General features: G+C 37.3%; 1 protein-coding gene across 1 annotated transcript in view; it reads left to right on the plus strand.

Annotated features, from left to right (window-relative positions):
- Positions 1–23,533, plus strand: part of DNAH7 (dynein axonemal heavy chain 7) — a 251,585-nt gene that overhangs the window by 136,694 nt on the left and 91,358 nt on the right. Inside the window, exons 35-44 of the mRNA XM_043444898.1 lie at positions 1,046–1,270; positions 4,026–4,223; positions 6,376–6,531; positions 7,260–7,428; positions 9,741–9,867; positions 11,069–11,288; positions 14,550–15,422; positions 17,374–17,603; positions 19,775–20,105; positions 22,632–22,978. Coding sequence (XP_043300833.1) covers positions 1,046–1,270; positions 4,026–4,223; positions 6,376–6,531; positions 7,260–7,428; positions 9,741–9,867; positions 11,069–11,288; positions 14,550–15,422; positions 17,374–17,603; positions 19,775–20,105; positions 22,632–22,978 — 2,876 coding nt within the window. The remainder of the gene's footprint in view (positions 1–1,045; positions 1,271–4,025; positions 4,224–6,375; positions 6,532–7,259; positions 7,429–9,740; positions 9,868–11,068; positions 11,289–14,549; positions 15,423–17,373; positions 17,604–19,774; positions 20,106–22,631; positions 22,979–23,533) is intronic.

Below are 23,533 nucleotides of genomic sequence, written 5' to 3' on the forward strand. Positions count from 1 at the left end.
ACACACAGCAAAGATGCTTGGTCCCCAGAATGTCAATCTCCATTTGACAACAAGAGTCACTTCCGCCTTCAACCTCCAAATTATAATTTATTGTTTTTTCTTCCCTAATTTTTCTCCTTGTTCATGAGATATAAATATTTAAAATATATGTGTGTATATAAATATTTAGAATGAAGACAGCAAGAAGATACATAATCTATAAATGTTTTAAATATAGGAATAAAATTATCAACAGACCTTGAATATTCTTTAATAAAAAAATTACATATTGTTAATGGTAGCACTTCTAATGTAGTCAGTGTTACTTTTCTGCTTATTTTTTTTATGAAATACATTTTAAATTTCATTTAAAATAATTTTCAAAAAGAGACAGTCTGAATAATCTAGGAGTAGATGAATAGTGTCAAGCTAGAGTTCACAACTTTTGAGTATAGTCAGAACTGTTTTAGCTTTGGCTTGGAGAAGGAGATTTGATTTTAAAACAAGCAAACAGACCTTCTGATTTGAGTGGTGTCTTTTTCTGTTCCCTCTGCCTGAGTCTGATAAGAAAGCTTGCAAGACAGTGGTTCTCATGATACAGTCAATGCTCGGGTAATTATTACAACAGGTAAATAAAAGTACATGAATTTGTTTTACTTTACAAAACATTGTATCAAAATTTAATAAACATATATTGTGAGTTGATTATTCTTTATTAAAATATGCTTTTTTACTTTAATAAAAAGTTATCTCAATATTCTTTGTAATATCAAAGTTCAGCTGTATACTTGAATTAGCACCTGATTTACCAGACTAATCATTCTAAGTTTTTACTATGCCTAGAATTTATGCTTTGCATTATATTGTCTTCTCTGATGCTAAGATTTTATGACATGTAACTTAATAGAAAAAACTAATTATTACAAAATCCCGAGATAACCTACTACCATATATCAGTTTATTCATTTCCATTCAAAGATATTAATCTGGCTGATCTGATTTAAGCTTCAAGGATGGACTAAAGTTATTCTTTAATGCATTCTATCTTCTCATCTCTCCAAATCAGGGCATTTTTCTGTTTTCTTTGATCTGGTCTGTCGGTGCTTCTTGTAAAGATGACGATCGGTTGAAATTCAGTAAGATTCTTCGAGAACTGATAGAAGGTCCGATTTCAGATATAACTCGAGATAAATACAAATTACTGAGTGGAACTGAACAAACATCTTCAAAACAACTAACTGTTCCATTCCCTGAAAAAGGAACAATTTATGATTATCGGTTTATCACTGAGGTAAGATCTGCACCTGTCGACCAGGCTGGCTTTCCCTGGGAGACACACAGCGCAGAATGGCTCTGTGGCCGCCTCGTCACCACTGTCTGCCTGGAGACAGCGTGGGGTAGGAGACGGTGTGCTGGATGTGAAGGCAGCCACACCTGGGTCTGCTTTCTTCCTGTATAGCCTTGGACAGGTTTTTAATCTCCCTAAATCTTGGTTTTCTCATTGATAAGATGGGATAAATAAAAGTGCTGATTGGGCCAGTTGTACCATTATATAAAATCACACATTAGCACATCCAGCCCAGCAGCAGGTGGGTACTGCTCAGGGACACCCCTCCCGGAGGTTCACGGTGCAGGTTAGCACGTCACGGGCTGAGTTCCTGCAGGACCGCAGATGGGCTGTTAGGAATTCAGCACTTCCCAGACAGAATGGGCATTATACCCTGGGTGGGGTCTGTTCACTTGTTTGTTTTTGTCTAACAGCTCCCGTAAATACAGTAATTGAGGGCAAAGTTTAGGCGTACATGTTATTTAAATATGGGCTTCCTGGGTGGCCCTACTGGTAAAGAACCCGCCTGCCAGTGCGATTCTGTCCCTCCTGGGTTGGGATGATCCCCTGTAGGAGGGCGTGGTAGGCCACTCCAGTATGCTTTCCTGGAGAAATTCATGGACAGAGGAGCCTGCTGGGCTACAGTTCATAGGGTTGCAGAGAGTCAGACATGACTGCAGTGACTTAGCATGCATGCATTATTTGAATATATGCAGATTTTAGTGAAATTGGGATCACTCTATATCCTCACTGGGCAATTTCATAGCCTGCTTCTTCCCTTAATAAAGAGAAGAGCTCTATCTCACTGATGCTTCTTTAATAAAGCTTATTTTTCTAAAACTCCCTATATTCTACAATTTCAGTGGACCATGATTGATTCAGTTTCCTAATCTTGAACACTGAAGGGTTTTTGTTGTTTTAGTTTTAGAGCTTTGGTGAGTAGTCTTGTATACAAGTCATTGTTTACATATCTGATTGTTTAAGATAGGTTCATCAAATGGGAATTAGTGTATCAATTTAAAAATTTCTATGATTCTTGAGAATCATATTGCTGAACTCACCTCAGAAGAGGCTCTTCACCCTGCCAACTGCAGGATACCTTTTTATCTTTGCTAATTTTATGATATTCTAAATTTTCAGAGCACTTTGCAGCTTATTAAGTTTTCCCACAATCGCTTTTATTTCCCAGCATCTCAGTGAAATGGGGAAGATAGGATTATTTTCCAGATTTTACCACTGAGGGAATTAAGGCTCAGAGATATTTTGTGGTTTTCCCAGGATTGCACAGTCTCTAAACGACTGTCCGTTCCAGGTTTTCTGATTCTTAATTTTCCCTTCCCCGTAAGGTGGCAAAAGATTCATGTTAGAAAGGTTATCAAGAATATTAAAGGAGCATTGTTTCTTCATCAGTTCTAGAAAGTTCTAGTAATTTCTTTGAAATACTGTTTTCAGAGTTATGCAAATTTAGCCTCCTCAAATCTTCTACTTTGTGCTCAACACTTCCAAATGATACAGAAATGAATAAAGGACAGTACTGTCCTGTGTGAGCTCCCGAACTCTTCAGGAGGATGTCATGTATACACTAGGACAGAAGAGTGCCGTATGTCAAGGTCCAGGGACTGGGGCAGTTTTGGAAACAGTAGGCTCATCAGTGAGGCTAAGCTGTGGGACACTTGAAGATGTGCAGGAAGATGGGTCTGAATTTTAATAGACTTTGAATGACCATGAGCTTAAACTGGATTTTGTAAGGATGGAGAGGGTGGTGGTGTTTTTCTAAGGAGAGTTAACATGTTTTTGAAATTTTTGTTATAGACACTGCCTTAGCAAATGAAAACTTTAGTTCACAAAGCTAATAGGATGCAAAGATACAGTGTAATGTTACTTCATAATAATAATAATCTCATATTAAGAAATCTTGTCTGTTCTGGATATGTCTTACACATCAACATGAATTTAGCTAATAATATTGAGCCATACACTTAAAAACGGTTGAAGGTAAATTTTAGGTGTTTTTTCTTTACTACAATTAAAAAAAGAGACATACTACTATAAATAAAATAGATAACTAATAAGGACCAAGAAGTTTACTCAGTACTCTAATGATGGGTATGGGAAAAGAATCTAAAAAAGAGTGGATATATATATATATATATGTATGTATGTATAACTGATTCACTTTGCAGTACAGCAGATACACGACAGTGTAAATCATCTATACTATACTCCAATAAAATTTTTTTAAAAGAGAAAGAAATCTTGCTTGAAATAATAAGCTGATGTTGCAAGTGCCATTATAAAAGTCAAACAAATGCAGCTGATGGTCTGTGTAGAAAAATATTCTATATTGGTTAACATTTACTGAATAAAATTCTTTACTCTTTAACACATTGATTAGATCAGTTTTCTCAATGCTATTAAAGAATCTAATATTTGGCAAAAGTAACTGATCTTTGGGTTGATATAATCAGTGGTTCCAGGACATCAAATTATTACATCATTGCCATTTCATTTTTATCCGTACAAAAGTCCAATTTCTCCTTAATTTAACACAAAATTTAAAAAATTAGAGTGAAGAGTTTTAAAGGATAAAGACAAATGTATACATATCAAGGATTGTTGGTCTTGATCTTTCATCTTTTCTGCAGTAATGCAGAAGTACAGAGCTTCTGAACGTATTTTACAACATGACATTCACTATTTGGTTATTTGTTGTAAACAGGGAATAGGAAAATGGGAACCATGGGTAAAGAAGTTAGCCGAAGCCCCTCCAATTCCTAAGGATGTGATGTTTAATGAAATCATTGTGCCAACTCTGGACACAATTCGATACTCTGCACTAATGGAGTTGTTGACCACCCATCAAAAGCCTTCAATATTTGTAGGACCAACAGGAACGGGAAAAAGCGTTTACATTATTGTAAGTATTGTAGAAATATACATATTAAAATGTGCATAATAGTCCAAAGAATATTATTTCTTAAATGACCTGAACTGGTAGGCAGTGTTTTTAAAATACTTATGTATTTGTACATTTCTATGTTGGAACCATAGAGAATTTTTGAGTAATTATCAAATTATCAAAATTATGAAAATGTCTCTCCAAAGAGAATTTATCTTTGGAAATTGATTAAAGATATGCTACTTTATATCACTAAATTATTGTCCATTTTAAAAGGTATTTTAATGAAAATAGCTTATATAGGACAAATAATTTTGTCTGCCTTAAAAAAACAGTGTTTTGGTTGATATTTAATTTTCTAAATTATTGAATATGTGAACATTACTGTATGGTAATAAAACTGATTTTCTTTAATAATTTCTGGAATCATACCCACTGTGTGCTAAGAAAATGTTAGCTGTTATAAAAGACATGCCCCAAATCTCAGTAGCTTTATGAAACCTGAGTTCTCTGGTGTTTAAGGGGTCATACTAATCAAAGACCAGTTCTTGCCTCTAGTGTCAGATTTCTGAAAGCAGAAGGCTGGCTGGGATTAAGAGTGAATAGCGCCTCCAGCCTTTGGTATGGCAAGTAAGCGCGAGTTTCTCCCGGGTCAGCTGGACAATGTGAAATATAAGTGAGCCTGATCATTCCCGGGACTCCGTTCCCTGTAACTGCCCACAGCAGGGAGGGAATGCCACTACTCCTCGTAGGTCAGCAAACTGTGCAATGTGATGTTCCTTTGGAGTATCTAAGGAGCCTTCCCATCTGCTCTTCTCAGAGAGCAAACATTTGGAAGCTGCCATGGGAGCAGGCAAGATAGCCTTAATCAGGAGGGATCACAATGACCCCAGTGAATAGGACTCTTGCCTTCTCCCTCCAGCTGCGCTCACCACCAGCTGTGGGATAGGAAGGACAGAGGAGGCAGGTGGAGGAGGGGGGAGGGCCTGTTAGTGGCCCCTTCCCCATTGCAGGCTCCCAGGCAGTCCTCCTTTCCCCAATCGTGGTAGTGCTCGTTTATAGTTCCTTATTGATTCTATGTTTAATACAGTCCCCCTTTGGCTTATATAGTCAAATAATTGTTCTGGTATTATTTATTGAATAATTTCTTCCCCAACAGATTGAAATGTTGCTTTTATTGTACTAAATGCTGTGTGTATCAGGGAATATCCAAGAGTAGGGAGGGAAGAAGTTTAGACTGAGATTTTAAATCAAGGTGTTGAGTTGGACTGAGTTAAAAAAAATAAGTGTACAGAAAGCTAAAGGATTTATCTAAGATACTATCAAGAGTTAGGAAATAAAGACATGATTCAAGGAGGTGGGTGGGGAAAAATAAAGCCTTCTGTCATTTGTACTCCCACCAAATGGCAGTCCAGCTAATAAACTGCCCAGGCCAAAAAAAAATTACTTTTCACAACATTGGAAACATACTTCACATATTATTTTGTAATCTGCTTTTTTTCTTCTTAATGTACTGTAAATACTTTCTTGTTTCATTATTCTTCTACAAGATGATTTGTAGAACACAACATCTTGGTTAAGAACCATTGCAATTGTACCTGCTTTCCAGTAAATTCCATTTTGAAAGTACAAATTATATTATGTAAGCTTCCTAACTTACAGTCAGATAACTTATAGAAAGATAATAAGCTGTGTTACAGAGAACAGTGGTCTGCAGAGAGACAAGTGGCAGTCTAAATTCTTGTCTCATTTCTGAGACTTTAAGCCAAGTTTCTTAACCTCTGAGTCCCTATGGTTTTATGGTGAGTAGGAGTGTGTACTGGAGAAGGAACTGGTGCCCCACTCCAGTACTCTCGCCTGGAGAATCCCATGGATGGAGGAGCCTGGTAGGCTGCAGTCCATGGGGTCGCCCAGAGTTGGACACGACTGAAGCGACTTAGCAGCAGCAGCAGGTGTTTTTGGAAGTCAGAGAAGCCCTGTGCCCAGGGCCTGCACAGATAGGGACGTTCCATTGACTTGGTAACTGTTATGTCTATTGATTCCATCTCTTCACATTATGACACTTGAAGATTAAATTTGAGTACGTCAACAATGAGGCTTAGTAGTTATTTTCAAGTGTCAAAGATAATGGCAGCTATGGCTCATCTTATTATTTCTTGTTATTATACAGAATTTTCTTTTAAATCAACTCAATAAAGATATCTACAAGCCTCTGCTGATTAACTTCTCAGCACAAACTACAGCAGCTCAAACTCAAAATATCATCATGTCAAAACTGGACAAAAGAAGAAAGGGAGTTTTTGGTCCTCCTTTGGGCAAGAAAATGGTAATTACTCTCTTTCTATACGTATACTACAGTGCTGGCACTGTTCCTGGTCATTGTTACATTCAGAACAAGGAAACCAGATATACTAGGACTTGACATCTTTTTGTAGTTCAGTTTTTATTAACGTATCATAAATGTTGGTTAAGAAGTCTTCATAAGAGTGTTTTTATATTGTATGTGCATTTGGCAACTTGACATTAAAAACAAGCAGTTGCCTTTTGAATTCAAAGTAGAATATTCACCTGGGAAATTATCTATCTTCCTAATTTCTCTCATTAACATTTTTACTCAGCAGAGTCTTTGCTGCTTGCTCTCTAGGCCTTTAAATAACCAAGCTATCAATTGACATTTCTGTGTTCCTCTGCCAAGAATACCCTTCTCAGCCTCACTGAGGCTTTTATAATCATTTGAAGATCATACCTTTCTCATTTATTTTAATGTATTGAAGTTGTGCAAGGAAAAAAGAGAAGGCATATTGAGAAACAAGTTATATGAGAGGATTAATAAGTTCTAAACTCTTAGCTATAAAGGTGAGTAATAAGACTGCCTCCCTGTTCCTGGGGAACATGGATGCTGAGAGATGGTTGTGATGTGCAAGGAAATCATCAGTTCTCACTTACGCACTTCACAAAAGGGTGATCTTATTCTCGGCCTGAACACTGTTCGTCCCATAGGACACTACATTAAGATGCTAATGTTTCTAATACCTTTCCTCCTTTCATTCTCAGATTGTCTTTGTAGACGATGTCAACATGCCTGCTCGAGAGGTGTATGGGGCCCAGCCTCCCATCGAGTTACTTAGACAGTGGTTAGATCACTGGAATTGGTATGACCTAAAAGACTGCTCTATGATCAAACTAGTGGACATTCAAATTATGTGTGCTATGGGACCTCCAGGTATGTTTTCTGAGTTTGTGGTCACTCTGGCTGTATCTAACGAGCAGGAGAAAGAGAAGCCCCGTCAGACAACCTGAGTCGGTGTTCCGTGTCTTTGTGTTCTGCGTCTGTTTGTTCTGCCCTAGCAGAGTGACCGCGGTGGTCAGCACTCCACAGGGGATGCCTCCTCTGTGGTCTGTGCTGCGTGCTGTGTTTAGTCACTCAGTTGTGTCTGACTCTGCGATCCACTGGACTGTAGCCCGCCAGGCTCCTGGGTCCATCGAGTTATTCAGGGAAGAATACTGAAGTGGGTTGTCCTTTCCTTCTCCAGGGGATCTTCCTGACCCAGGGATCGAACTTATGTCTCCTGCATTGCGGGCAGATTCTTTACCTGCTGAGACATCGGAGAAGCCCTGTTTGGGGTGATTCTCCCCAAATCATATAGCTCTCCCAAATCCTTTTTCTTCCATGTTCTCTTCCATGTTTGGTCCCCATTTCCTCTTCCTGCATTCTGAGGTCTCAGATCCCCTGAGAACCCAGATTCCCCTGCAGAAGCTCATTTTCATCTCTTTCATTCCTTAAAGTTTCAACTGTATTCATACATCCCTGCTTTCCCTTACTCCAATCACTTCCCATTTTAGTGAGTCTCTGGATTTAGACAGACTGTTGAGGGAATTTAAGTAGGAAATCATGAAAAGAATGAATTCTTAGATATTCTTTATACTTTTCAAGGGAAGTTTATAAACTCAGAGATCTCTATGTAGGAAAAAATTTTCTTTTATTCTAGAATATCTGAAATAGCTTGATTTAACTAACCGGACATCTTTAACTGTTCTTCTCCTGAACTCATGCTGGTGTTCTATATTTTTAATATAGAACAGTGTGCCATGTCTTAGGGAATTTCTCCACTATTTGCTTCTGAACTCTTGACCTTTATCTGACATGTAATGCAGATAGTTTGCTCTGAGTCAGTAATTGCTCTCAGCACCCTCTCTGGGCCACTTTGAATGCTAGTCCCCCTTCTTTTCTTCTCTTTTTTTTTTAATTCTATTACTCTTGGGTCCCAGAGTTCAGTTCTGCTTTGCCTCTCCCCATCCCCCAGCAGTCATTTGTAGTAAGTGTCTGCTTTCCCTGCCTCTTTGGGGACTGGACAGGGGAGCAGACTGAATCCATGAGGTATCTTTTCCTCTTGGACCTCATTTTTCTAAAAAAAAGACCGCCATTTCTGACTGTTCTCTGGGAGGAAAGGTTGAAGACACAGCTGGGTGTATGATCTTACACCTTTCCTTCTGTAGCTCTTTCTCCATTTCCTTAAACTTGCCCAGGTAAATCAGTGTTTATTATGAGCTTCTGAATACATAGCAATACCTAACTGTTTTGATCTATAACTGTAGACTACTAGTTATATGCTTTCACACATTGTTTATGTTTTTAGAATCAGCACAGTATAACGCAGTGATAAAAGCAAAGTACAGATTTACTTGGTTTAAAACAAACATAAAACCTGAACCTATAGGTTTTTAAGCAAAATATATATTAAAGATATTACGCATTTTTAAAACCACTCTTTACTGGAGATTTCATGATTGAATCCCTTTAAAGAGACAGTGCCTTTTATTGATGCATGTGAGGATGATAATATAAACCAATTTTATAAAATGGTGTTACATTCTAAATCTGTTTTTAAAATTTCATATTTGAAATTATAATAATTATTTTGTGAAAATGAGATATTCCTCCAATTTTTAAAATCGAAAGCAGCCAGTGACGTGGCCATGTGAACCACATTGACTAGTCTTAGGGAAATTTATTTCAAGATGTGAGGGAAGAATGAGGCTGTATGTCAAGGTCATGCTGAATTTCAGCCATGCGCAAAGGCCCTTAAAGTGTGGTCAATCAGAGTCATCAGGGTTATGTTAACATCACGTTAATATTATATTAATAATAACAATATTATATTAATATTACATAGTATTGTCCTAATATTGTATTGTTGAGAATGTTTGACAGTTTACTGCTTTGGGCTGTGTATGAGTGATGGAGAAGGTGGATGCTGGGTCTTTCTGTCTGGTTGGATTTCCTTTGGTAAATAAACCTGACCGAGATTATATCTAACTGATTGAACTTATAGAGACCATTTTCAACTAGAAAACAACACTTTCAGGTTGAGGAAAAAACTGTTTTCAGATCAAGGTTATCCAAATAATTGATTACTTCTCTCTGTGTGCCATGAATTTGTCCATCTTTCACGCTGTTTTATGCTGTAAAGTGTAGAGAAAATACTCTGTTATATATGAGTAGCATTGTTAAGGATTGTCCTTTTTGATATTTAGGTGGTGGTCGAAATCCAGTAACTCCTCGATACATGCGGCATTTCAATATTATAACAATCAATGAGTTTAGTGATAAATCTATGTTTACAATATTTTCTAGAATCTTAACCTGGCATTTAAAAACCTGGTAAGTAATTGACAGTGTGTTTGTTTTTTCACTAGTGGGTATAAAATCTTTGGGGAACATGTCAGTATAAGTAGTGCTTCTCAGACTTCCACAAAAGCACCTCGAGAGAAGGAGGAAGCTAAGAGGCAGCAGTTGCTCCCCTCCTTTGCTCCCGTCTCCAGGAATGGGAACAGAACACAGAAAGCCTGCAGGATCTTTCTCTTTTTCCTTTATTTGTCTGAAGTCTTAGATTTTAACCTAAAAATTCATACACATTTTGCATCCTGTTGTATATGTCCATGTTGGAACGATCAATATTTTGAATTTTTGCCATGTAGTTCAGTTAATGCTGGAAAGATTGCCAGGTTTATCCTGTGACTTTGACACCCTCTAGTAAAACTCTTGAGTTCCCCCAGGGGTGTCCGTGTCCAGGTTTGAGTGTAGCCATGGAGCCTGTGCCCTGGGAAAACGTTGCTCCCTAGATCTGGACACTCAGCACTTCTCCACAAGATTCCTGGAGGTAAGGAGCCAAGTGGCCCTGAGCAGGACAAGTCTTGGCTCCATGATGTGGACACCATTCTCAGGAAATTGTCATTCTTTGTCTTATGCAATGGTGATGGAGGGGAAAGCTGACTGCTCATCAAGCCAGAAGTGAAATAAAGCCAATTTTTTCAAATGGATAAGGTTCTTTCTACCTTAATCATCCCTTTGCCCTTTAAAAGAAATCCTGGTTTACTATTTCACTTTGTTTTAACTCCCTTCTCCCCACTTCCTTACTTTTTTCTGAATTTTTTTCTCCCTTCCCTTTCTCTGAAAATACCCATTTCACCAGTGTTCTTCAAGGATCCTATCTATATGCAGCTAAGAATGCCAGGTAGTGAAAGAGGTTAGGAAGCATCATCTAGTGGATCCTGGGTTTGAGTTATATAATATGGGTTCTTTGGCTGGCTCTTCTGCCCATTTATTTAAGCAGTTTTAAGCTCATTAAACTGGTCCTGCTTACTCATGGAGTTCCTATGAACATAAAATAATGAATAGAAAGTAGCTTTAAAAGAAGTAAAAATTCTATTATTATTATTATAACAAGAGATGGTAATTTTGTAAACTAAGTCAATTGATTTAATATAAGAAAAATTCATGTTAGTTGTAGTAAATATCACTATGTATCATAATTCTATGTTTGCTAACATTTTCTCTCTTTTCACTTAAAAAAAATTTCAAGTTATAAATTTCCAGATGACTTTCTAGATTTGACGACACAGATTGTAAATGGTACAATGACTCTGTATAAGGAAGCAATGAAGAATCTCTTGCCTACTCCAGCTAAGTCTCACTACCTGTTCAACCTCCGAGATTTCTCCCGTGTCATTCAGGGGGTATGTTTGTCAAGACCAGAAACGGCAGAGACCAAAGAAGTGATTAAACGTCTTTGGGTTCATGAGGTAAATCTCTGTGCTACTGAAACATGATTACGCAAGAAACAAAGATTTTACCATGCCAAAAACTGGGTAAAGAAATATCCAGCAATTGTTGAAATGCATTCCACTATTTGGCATTATGAAGGTCAATGGTCAGGATAATTTTTAAAAATACTTCACACTGACATATTCTATGACGCTTAAGATGCTTTATCTCTGATTTTCAGGACTTTCTATTGATTTATAGAGTGTTTCAAAGGAGCTGTCATTTTAAGTCTCCTTTAAGTGACTTTAATCCTTTCAGTTTGACTTCAAATAATTTTGAGATGGAAATACTTTTGTTTTTGTTAGTTCATGAGTGTTAGCAGACTTATTCATAATAGCCAAAAAGTGGAAACAATTCAAATATACATTGGCTGATGAACAGACAAACGAATGTGGGCTCTGTGTGTGTGTGTGTGTATACATACACACAATGAAGCTCTTTTCAGCCCTAAAAAGAAATACTGATAGATGTCGCAACATGAACAAAACCATTACACTAGAAAACCTTACAGTAAGTGAAAGAAGCAAGACACAAAAGGCCACATACAATACAGTATTTTTCCATTTATATGAAATGTCCAGAATAAGCAAATGTTACAACAGGAACGAACCTAGGAAACATTACACTAAGTGAAAGAAGCAAGACACAAAAGGCCAGATACAATATAATATTTTTCCATTTAAATGAAAAGGCTGGAATAAGCAAATGCATAGTGATAGAAAGTAGATTAATGGTTGCCAGAGGCTGTGGGGGCATGGAGTAGGAATAGTAAGGAGTGACTGCTAATGGGTGTAAGTTTTCTTTGGGGGGGTGTTGAAAAAGATCTAGAATTAGACGGTGGTAATGGCTGCACAATATTGTGAATATTCTAAAAGCTGTTGAATTATATGCTTTAAAAGTGAATTTTATGATATGTAAATTACACATAATTAAAAGAATTTGTAATCCAGACTTTAAGATAAGTAAGTTCAAAGCACAAACACAGGATAAATGCTTCTCTGCAAAGGTTTAGCTTTATAATGGAAACGTTTAAAAACCTGAGGGATAGCAGTAGAATAAAAGTTGCCTGCGGGGAGGGAGGAGGGCAGGCATCCACAGGGGTGAGAGTGGGTGAGTCTGCTAAGGTTTTGAGAATGTTCTATGTCTTGATCTTGGTGGTAGTTTTGTGGGCGTATAAATGTGTGAGCATTCCTGGAGGTGTACACTGAAGATTTTTGTACCTTGTGGTAAGGAAATTTTAGAAAAGAAAAAAGGATCTTCCTAATCATCATCCTCAAAATTTGTAAGTCAACAGATACAGAATGGGTCCCTAGATGTAGGTGTGTTGACAGTCTTTGAGAAACCCTGTCTTGGGTTCTTGCTAAATTGCAGTTAGATAATACTATACTTGATTCATGCTTAAACACTGATGCCCAATATATGTGGTTGGCTTAATTTAGTTTCCTTTCCTCATTAAAAGAAAGAGGGCTTCAGTGTCTCAATCTGAGGAAGTGACTATTGTCATATTTTGGGAAACCCAGTCATCCAGGAGAGAGAGAGCTTTTGGACTACTTGGTCAGAGTAAGTGGGAAGCTTCAATCATCCCATTTATGTAGCCACTGCTGTTGTGAAAAGGGATGACATGGGTATGTCAGCTTGACAGCAGTGAAAATACTAAAATCATTATTCTTAAACATAATTAGGCTGATTCCAAGGCAGTTTGTAATCATTATTTCTCAGTTCTGTAGTGTTTTCATACCTGTTATCATTTCATTTTTGCCATGCATCTATGAGATTTGTAAGGCAAGCATTACCACTTCTATTTTATAAGGTGAAGAAGCTGATGCAGAGAGGATTAATGTTAGAAATTTTGCTGACAGAAATATGTGTTGCTTGTATCATATGAGTATTAGTCTGCTAGTGTTGTCATAATAAAAATACCACAGACTGAGTATCTTAAACAACAGAATTTTATTCCCTCCTACCTCTGGAGGCCAAAAGTACAAAATGAAGGTGCTGTCTGTGTGGATTTCTGGTGAAGGCTCTCTTCCTGGCTCACAGAGGGTTTCCTTCTCACGGTGTCCTCACAAGGTCTTTCTTCTGTGTTCCTGCCATGAGAGAATGAGGGCTCTGGCATCCCTTCCTTTTCCTACAAGAACACCAGTCCTGTAGGATTAGGGCCCCACCCACATGGCCTTTTTATACTTAATTACCTTCTTAATGGACCTCTCTCCAAATACAGTCACATTAAGGGATAAGGCTTCAATGTACAGATGTGGGCACAGGGGAGAAAATTCTGTCCAAAACAGACTGTAAAGTGAAAGTGCAAGTCGCTCAGTTGTGTCTTATTGTTTGCGACCCTATGGACTATACAGTCCATGGCATTCTCCAGGCCAGAATACTGGAGTGGGTAGCCTTTCCCTTCTGCAGGGGATCTTCCCAACCCAGGGATCGAACCCAGGTCTCCCACATTGCAGGGGGATTCTTTACTAGCTGAGTCACAGGGAAGCCCAAGAATACTGGAATGGGTAGCCTGTCCCTTTTCCAGGGGATCTTCCTGACCCAGGAATTGAACCCAGGTCTCCTGCATGGCAGACGGATTCTTTACTGACTGAGCTATAGAGATATTCATACCACTCTGAGGAAATATTAATAGTTATGTAGCAACCTTGATTAACTATTTTTGCAGTCTCTCAACATGTGCATGTAAGTGGAGATCTATTTTAGTACATTGCATCTGCAGTTACTTACAACAAAAATAATTAACATGTCCAAAACAAAGTTCCCTCCATCTAAGACATTCTTATGTTTTCTATAAAATATGGTTTTATAAAGACAGTAATATCTATAGATTTGCCAGTAAATTCAAAATATTATCTGGCTGGGAAAAGGAAACAGTCACTGCAAGGGAGTTGCAAGATCCTAGACACCGGGGCCCAGGTCTGTTACCTATATCTGTATAGGCAGTCACCTACCTTTGCTAATCTTTTTTCCCCTTCTCTAGTCCTTAGTGCACTTAATACCTCTATAATCTAGTGCAGTCTCCCTAATTTACCTTCATTTATTGGTAACAATGTAACTATGTTTTATTCTAAATATATGATCAAATCTAACATTTAAAATAAATATGCCATTCCTTGTTTAGATGTGCCCATGGAAATTTCTTGAGAGTACTTTTTATATTACTTCAGATTAGCACAGAAATAGCACTTTAAAATAGGAAAATTGATTCTTAAAGCTGCTTTTTAATTATTGTACAGGTCCTCAGAGTGTATTATGATCGCCTTCTGGATAATGCAGACAGAAGTTGGCTTATCAGCTACATTCAAGAAATCTTAAAGATACACATGGAAGAAAATTTTCATGAGCTTTTTCAGAGTTTGGATTTTGATAAAGATGGGATCGTGGAAGAAGATGACTTACGCAGCTTAATGTTCTGTGATTTCCACGATCCCAAGAGAGAGGATACCAACTACAGGGAGATTGCAGACGTGGATGCACTCCGGGTGATAGCAGAAGCGCACCTAGAAGAATACAACAATATGAGCAAAAAAACAATGAACCTTGTCTTGTTCCGATTTGCCATCGAGCACATCAGCAGAATTTCCAGGATCCTGAAACAGCCTCGCAGCCATGCTCTTCTGGTTGGTGTTGGAGGAAGTGGAAGGCAGTCTGTCACCAGATTGGCTGCCCACATGGCTGATTCTTCAGTTTTCCAGGTTGAAATCGCCAAGGGCTATGGTAACTCTGAGTGGCATGAGGATTTAAAAGTGATCTTAAGAAAATGTGCTGAAGGGGAGATGCAGGGTGTTTTCCTGTTTACAGATACTCAGATTAAAAAGGAGTCATTTCTAGAAGATGTCAACAATCTGCTAAATGCTGGGGAGGTTCCAAATCTCTTTGCATTGGATGAGAAACAGGAGATCTGTGATAAGATGCGTCAGTTAGATCGCCAACGGGATAAAACCAAACAAACAGACGGAAGCCCCATAGCTCTTTTCAACATGTTTGTTGACCGCTGCCGCAATCAGTTGCACGTAGTCCTTGCCATGAGTCCCATTGGAGATGCATTTCGGATTCGTCTTAGAAAGTTCCCTGCTCTCGTAAACTGCTGTACCATTGACTGGTTTCAGGTATTGTCATGTAAATTTTAGATAGACTTCTAGAAATATTGACTCTCCATCATCAGCATGACTTATCTTAGAGTCCACCCCCACCCCACGCAATTGTGGCTCAGCAGAATTTTCTGATCAATAATAATATATTTTATGAAATTAAAATTCAAAAATCATTATAACAGAAAAACCTTTTATTACTAGTGTATACAGTCATTGACATCAACTTACTGTAGAAAGTTTTAGGGTAAAGTTGTATGCCTGTCAGTTCCTGACAGGGAAGAAAGAATAGCTGGGAAGGCCTCCCTGAGGAAAGTTGAACGAAGGAGCTGTTCATGAAGGTGTAGGCAGGATTAAAGGAGCTTGGGAGGGATGGTGAGGCAGGAAATGGTGGAGCACAGCAAGAAGATGTTACTACAGCTGCTTAAAGGGGCACAGGGAGAAAAACGTGTTACCGGAGCTGGAAGCTGTGGAAGTAGGAAAGTCTGACGGGATCAGGAACCCCAAACCTAGAGTTCAGCTTCTGATAGACAGCAAGAGGGATAGAAATGCCTCTACCTCTCTCTTCTCCCACCCTCCAGTCTCTTTCCATTAGAAAACCTGACAGAAAGTCAAAAGGAAGAAAGTCCCAGTGACCACTTTTTCTAATAAATTTCAGTATCAGAAGTATAGAACACACAAGGGTATAGGGTAGGAAGTTTGTGAGCTGTGGCAGAGATCCTGTGAGTGAGATCTAACACACAGGAATTTTTGACCTTGGGGAATTTACATAGCCCCTTTGTCCCTCCAATTTCTGCTAAGATTTCATGAAAAAACATATTTATTGAACCCTTGCTTTGTAGCAGATCTTATTCTAAAGCTGGAGATGAGTCAGAAAATGAAGTAGACTAGGCTTCTGCTTTTCTTGAGTTTACTTACATACTTGCAAATAGTGAAAAATAATTCCATCATACAGGGTAGCATAAATGGAGTAAAAGGTTTTCTGAATCAGTGACCTTCAGGAGGAAACATAAAGGACAAAAAGTACCAGTACTGAGAGGATCTGGTGAGAGACAATAAATTAGTGAAGACCAAGAGCTCCATAGGAAGAAGGAATAGGGTGAGAGAAACTCAGGGTGACAAGGGCGTAGTACCTGAGGGGAAAATCATAGAGTTGGGTTAGAAAGGTGGAAAGGGCCAGATCAAGTAGAGATTTACAGATTAGCTTTGGATTTTGTTTTGAGTATGTTGGGAAGTCTTCAAACAGTTGTAAATTGAGAGTGTGAAATTAGCTATTAGTAATCTGCACTTGATGAGATCACTGTGGTGGCTCCATAGAGCACACAGCAGGATGGACAGTTAGGACACTGTTGAAATATTCCAGAAAGACGGTAACAGAGGTGAACTGCCATGGCGATTATAGGTGTAGAAGGAAAAGAGTTGGAAGCTATTTTAGGCATGGTGCCCATAGAACTGGATTTCGAGATGGATATAGAATTGAGGTGTTTACTAAGTTGGGAAGATTGCAGCCGTTTGCGGGGGAGAAATGGACCGAGATTCAGACTTGTTGAGTTTGAGGCGATTATGAAAGAAATCAAGGAGGTAGTTATTCGTCTAATTCTGGAGTTTAGGGTAAAGGATAGTAACATTTATCTCAGAAATTTGGGGAGAATTAAATGAGATAATAATAGTAGAATGTGCAAACAGATACACATTCTATAAATTTGGTTCCTTTTTTCTTCCTTGCTCCCGCAATACTCATGTACAATTTCTCTAACTCCTGAACAAACCAGAAAGAGTTGACAACATTACATGCATTACCTACTGGCTCCCTGTCCCAAGTACTTGGGGGGAAGTTTCTCCTGAGTTTCTGTCCCACCCCATTCCTCATGCTTCCTCCTGCATTTCCACCGTCTGTGGAGGCCCTCAGTAGTAACAGGCTCCTGTCAGTGACTTCGATGATAAGCTAAAGCATTTATCTTACATTCAGTCCTGGCCTGAAGATGCACTACAGGCCGTTGCCTCCCGCTTCCTGGAAGACATTGAAATGTCAGAGGAAATACGAGACGGCTGTATTGAGATGTGTAAGAGCTTCCACACTTCTACTATAGATTTATCGACATCCTTCTATGTTGAACTTCAAAGATACAATTATGTGACACCTACCTCTTATCTTGAATTAATCTCTACCTTCAAATTGTTGTTGGAAAAGAAAAGGAGGTAAAAATGAAATTTATTCCTAAGTAAGCTATGGTGGTTTTAAAACATTTGTGTGGACAAAAATGACATAGCAAAGATGAAAATTTTTATTTCATATATGTGTATACTGTGAGTTTTGTTGAATCGTTTAATGATTTACTCCACAGACATTTTTAGGGTAGGGAGCAGGGCTTATTCTTTTGTGCACATGATTGCCTAGGACGTCATAAGTGTATAATCATATTTAAGGAATGAAGATGTGCCTCTGAGAGCTGCAGTAAGGCCCCAGGGTACTTTGACAGTGCTATTGGGCAAACGTCACTAATGAGTAATTTTTCTTCAATAAGTAATTAGATAATAAATAAACCTTCTCTTTAGGTATTGAACAGCTGGAACCTAGAGACAGCCACTCAATATACATAGCTAGCTTTCCTTCTTTAAGTAAACTCTTATTTGAGAACATCAATACAAACATCAGTAAACTTATATACTATAGAACGCGTCAATGTGAGCTTTTTTGATGTTGTTAAGGTTAACTTATACATGCAGTAAAGTTGATTTAATAGTTTCTTTGATTCTAAAAATTAATACTTAGTCTGCTTGGGTCAGGAGGATCCACTGGAGGAGGAAATGGCAACCACTCTGGTATTCTTGCCTAGAGAATTCCATGGACAGAGGAGCCTGGTGGGCTACAGTCCATGGGGTCACAGAGTCAGACATGACCGAGCACATGACCCACTTTCCACACACATACACATATATATTATAAAATGTAAAAATAAAGACACACATATATATTATAAAATGCAAAAATACACACATGTATATTATAAAATATAAAAATAAAGACACACATATGTATTATAAGATGTAAAAATAAATTACCTATGAAGTTAGATGTTTAGAAATTTTGCTAATCACCTTTAAGGAGGTCTTTTACTAATGAAATTTATTTAAGCAATTTATATATTACATTTATAAACTTTAATATTATTATTTCCCTGATTTAACAAACTAAACTTTCCCAGGTACTTAATTTATATAAAATCTGGTAAGTTAAACTTACACATATGGTAAGCCTTAAGCTTTTTTAAGTGTTTGACTATTACCTATAGACTTGATGGGATTTTTTTTAACATGAAAACACGAATTAACTCTGTTGCTCAATTATGCAACTTATCAGGGCTTCCCTGGTGCTCAAACAGTAAAATAGCTCCCAATTATTGGGTTGGTTAGTTACTAACACCAACCTACTTTTTGAAAAGAATTTCTAAAATGCATCGCTTTTTACTTTGAAACATTATGGCATCTCAGATATTTAAAATGAGACAAATTATAAAGAAGCATTTTCTCAAGATGTGTAATTATCTCTGGAACATATATGAATGCAAAGCAAAAATTTAAAGTATATTAAAATATTACATTATTTTGAAATCAATTATTATTACTTTATAAGAATTTTGTACCAAAAAAAGAGTTGAGCTTTATTCTCTGGCCACTTGTATTTTAAATGAAAAATTCCTATTTCAAGATACTTAACACATATTAAAATTATATGCCACATTTGGCAATGCTCAAGCAATATATTTTGGGTACTGAAGTCTATTTAAAATAATTGATTATAAAAAGATCTTAAGGAAAATATTGTTGTTGGAATAAACTTCCCAAGATGACTAATTACAGAGGTATATCATTCATCTTGATGGAGGAGGTTCCTTGACTTATACTTAGTATATTTTTCTTTTGAATTTGTTATATGCCTAGATACTGTGATAGATACTGGCAGTACAAACAAATCCCAAGACATACTGTCTGCTTTTAATTGCACACAATCTAGAATTCTAGAGTTCATATTTTTTACCAACTGTTAATATATGCAAAAATCTTTCAAACCACTTTTTTAAAGTTGAAGTATGCTTAATTTACAATGTTGTGTCAGTTTCAGGGGTTAAGCAAAGGGATTAAGTTATATATATATATGTGTGTGTGTGTGTGTATGTGTGATTTTTCAGATTCTTTTCCATTATAGTTTATTACAAGATATTGATTATAGTTCCCTGTGCTATACAGTAGGTCCACTTCTTTAGTTATGCCTTGAAAAAATCTGAAAAGCTAAAGAACACTAATTTTTTTCCCTTGAAGAAGAAGCCTAGAGCCTGACAGCTAACCTTGTTTTATCTCTTTGCTTTTAGTGAAGTCATGAAAATGAAAAAGAGGTATGAAGTGGGTTTGGAGAAACTGGATTCTGCTGCATCTCAAGTAGCCACAATGCAATACGAGTTAGAGGCTCTGCATCCCCAGTTAAAAGTTGCCAGCAAAGAGGTTGATGAAATGATGTTGATCATTGAGAGGGAATCTGTAGAAGTTTCCAAAACTGAAAAAATCGTGAAAGCTGATGAAACAATAGCAAACGAACAAGCTATGGCTGCCAAAGCCATCAAAGATGAGTGTGATGCTGACCTGGCGGGGGCTCTGCCCATATTAGAGTCAGCACTGGCTGCCCTTGACACCCTCACTGCGCAGGTGAGAGCCCAGCCGCGGGCTTGCTGGGAGACCTGTTAGCATAAATAAGGAAGTGCTTGCCATCCTCTGCTGCAGTTTGCTCTGTCTTTCCAAAGTCTCCACATTGAATGCGATTGAAATCATTTTCAAATTGGCCGAAAGATTCCCTAACTGACCTGGGAAAAAGAAATGGACATGCAAGACTAAGACAGTTTTGAAAAGAAAGTTTTCAAATATTCTAAACAACCTACAGCAATCATTATTTCAGGAACTTTGCAGAGCAACTTTAATTGATAGGGGCATGAATATACACTTTTATTCTATGTACACTTTTTCATATTTAGAAACTTGTCACTGGGTATGCTTTACAGTATATATGGGAAGGTGTTGTGTCCGTGTTTGTCAGTGGGTTTTTTGTGTGTGTGATACATATGTCACTTTATTTATGATTTTTAATATATGATAACTGTTAGTATAAAAATTTATAATTGTTATAAAACAAAATATTTTATTGTATAATAACATAGCTTTGACAGTATTAAAAATTAAAGCATGAAGGGGAACGTTTCAGTTAAGAAAGATTAAGATGAATTTTGAAAAATAGTGTTGACGATCTCAACTAAACTTTTGGGTGAATTAGTAGAGGATGGGACTTCCCTTGTGGCTCAGCTGGTAAAGAATCCGCCTGCAATGCAGGAGACCTGGGTTCAATCCCTGGGTTGGGAAGATTCCCTGGAGAAGGAAAGCCTACCCACTCCAGTATTCTGGCCTGGAGAATTCCATGGACTGTATAGTCCGTGGGGTGGCAAAGAGTTGGACATGGCTGAATGACTTTCACAGCACACACAGGAGAGGATGTGTTAGATCCATTCTTCACACCTTCCTCAAAAATAGGTTTCAGATTGAAGTTTAAATATAAATAGTTATATTACATTATAAAATAGTATAAAATGTAGGTCAGATGTTAATAATTGTGGAATATAAACTAGGACTGAAGATTTCTTTGGTATCAGAGAAGAAAACACTAAGCAATATTGTTTGTAATATATATGCTCTGGATACTCTGTTGTATTTTTCATAAATAAGAGAATTTTTATACCTTAAAATGTAATGGTACATTTTTTTTACCTGAAAAGGTAATGAATTTTAGTACCTAAAAATCAACACATTTTATTTCATATAAACACCATGGATAGAAGTTTAGAAACACTAAGGAAAAAAATCTTTCAACTGCATGGGAAACAAAATATTAATATACTTCTGTGTGTAAAGCTCTTACAAACCACTAAGAGAAAAAATGGCTCTAACATAATATAGTAAGTGATATGAAGAAATACTAATTCAAAAAGGAGGAAACACAAATAGTTAATAAGGATATGAAAATATATCATACCTCACTTGTATTTAAAGTCTGTGTATTTAAAGTCTATACAGTTCATGGAATTCTCCAGGCCAGAATGCTGGAGTGGGTAGCCATTCCCTTCTCCAGGGGATCTTCCCAACCCAGGGATTGAACACAGGTCTCCCACATTGCAGGGGGATTCTTTTTTTTTTTTGCAGGTGGATTCTTTTTTTTTGTTTGTTTTTGCAGATGGATTCTTTACCAGTTGAACTACTAGGGAAGCCCAAGGAATACTGGAGTAGGTAGCCTTCTCCATCAGATCTTCCCAACCTAGGAGTTGAACCAGGGTCTCCTGAATTGCAGGCGGATTCTTTGTCAGCTGAGCTACCAGGAAAGCCCCAAAAGAAATACAAATCAAAATAAAATTTCTTTTGCCTGACAGAATGCTTACCCATGTTGTTAAGGGTATATGTAATAAAACAAGCACCGTTATATATTTTCTGCACGGCAGTTTGTCAATATTTGTCAAAAACTTAAAAAAAAAAGACATTAAGACTTTAATTGTAATAGTAAAGAAGAAAAAGGCATGGAGTGTTAGGATTATGGTTCATATCTATATATCAGAAAGCTGTGCAGCATTAAAAATGATGTAAATGTTTACTAGCACGAGAGTATGTTTATTATATGTTATTAAAATAGAACAGTTTAAAACAGCATGTACATTAGATGTACTATGATTCCACTGGTTAAAATAGGGCAAATACATTGGTTTATAGCATACACACATGAAAAAAATGTAGAGAAATGTAAAGTAAGATGTTTACAGGAATTAACTATATATGATTGGTTTTACAGGAGACGTATGTACAGTTTCTCTCTATTTTTCTGTTTGTATCTATAACTTTTATAGTTTTTAAGAAGGAGCAAAGCTCTTACTTTGGGACAGTCAAAAGAAAGCTCTTTCATGTGTTCTTGAAGTGGATTTCATGTCATAAGTGATCGCAGGGTATTTTCGCATTACTCTTTTTTATTTTTAATTTTGAGATAAACTTCTCAACACTTCATGATATAATTCTATCACTGTCACCAGCTTCTGACACTTATCACTGTCAGTGAATAGCGAGTTTCTATCTTATGGCTTAGTCTGAAAATAGGAACCAAACCCAAGTCATATGTAAACAATTCTTGCATGTTGTTATTTCAAGGACATTACAGTGGTAAAATCCATGAAGAGTCCTCCCGCTGGTGTCAAGCTTGTTATGGAAGCTATATGCATCTTGAAAGGCATCAAAGCTGACAAAATCCCTGACCCAACAGGTACAGGGAAAAAGATTGAGGATTTCTGGGGTCCTGCCAAAAGACTCCTTGGTGACATTCGATTTCTGCAGTCACTTCATGAGTATGACAAGGACAATATTCCTCCGGCTTACATGAACATCATAAGAAAAAATTATATTCCAAATCCAGATTTTGTTCCAGAAAAGATAAGAAATGCTTCCACAGCAGCTGAAGGCCTGTGCAAATGGGTCATAGCAATGGATTCATATGATAAGTAAGTAGTAACAAAAAAGAAAACAAACTTTTTTTTTTTTCAAGTTGGTTCTTCGGGTAATATAAAACCTATGTGCTACATGGTGAGAGGCTCCTCAGAAAGTCAGGTCTAATGCCTACTCTGGCATGCTTACTGGAGGCAGGACTGTACCAACCACATAGCATAGTGCATGATATTTAAGCTTCTTGGACTCAGGAGCATTTTGTTGTTCTTCTTCAGTGGTAAGTTGTGTCCGACTCTTTGCAACTCCATGGACTGAGGCGCACCAGGCTTCCCTGTCTTTCATTTCTCCCAGGGTTTGCTCAAACTTGTGTCCATTGATTTGGTGGTGATGACATCTGACCATCTCAACCTTTTACACGCTAAAAAATTATTATAGACCCCCAACCTTTTTATCAATATATTAGAAATTAAAACTGAGAATTAAAAAAAAAATTTACTGATTCATTTCTAAAAAGCAACAAACTTTACATAAATACTTCTTTTTTAAAGTCCACATTTTCAAAAAATTTTGGAAGAAAAGTGGTGGCATTTTATACTTTTGCAAATCTCTTT

This window comes from Cervus canadensis, chromosome 24 (assembly GCF_019320065.1).
Source record: "Cervus canadensis isolate Bull #8, Minnesota chromosome 24, ASM1932006v1, whole genome shotgun sequence".
Classification (NCBI taxonomy): Eukaryota; Metazoa; Chordata; class Mammalia; order Artiodactyla; family Cervidae; genus Cervus; species Cervus canadensis.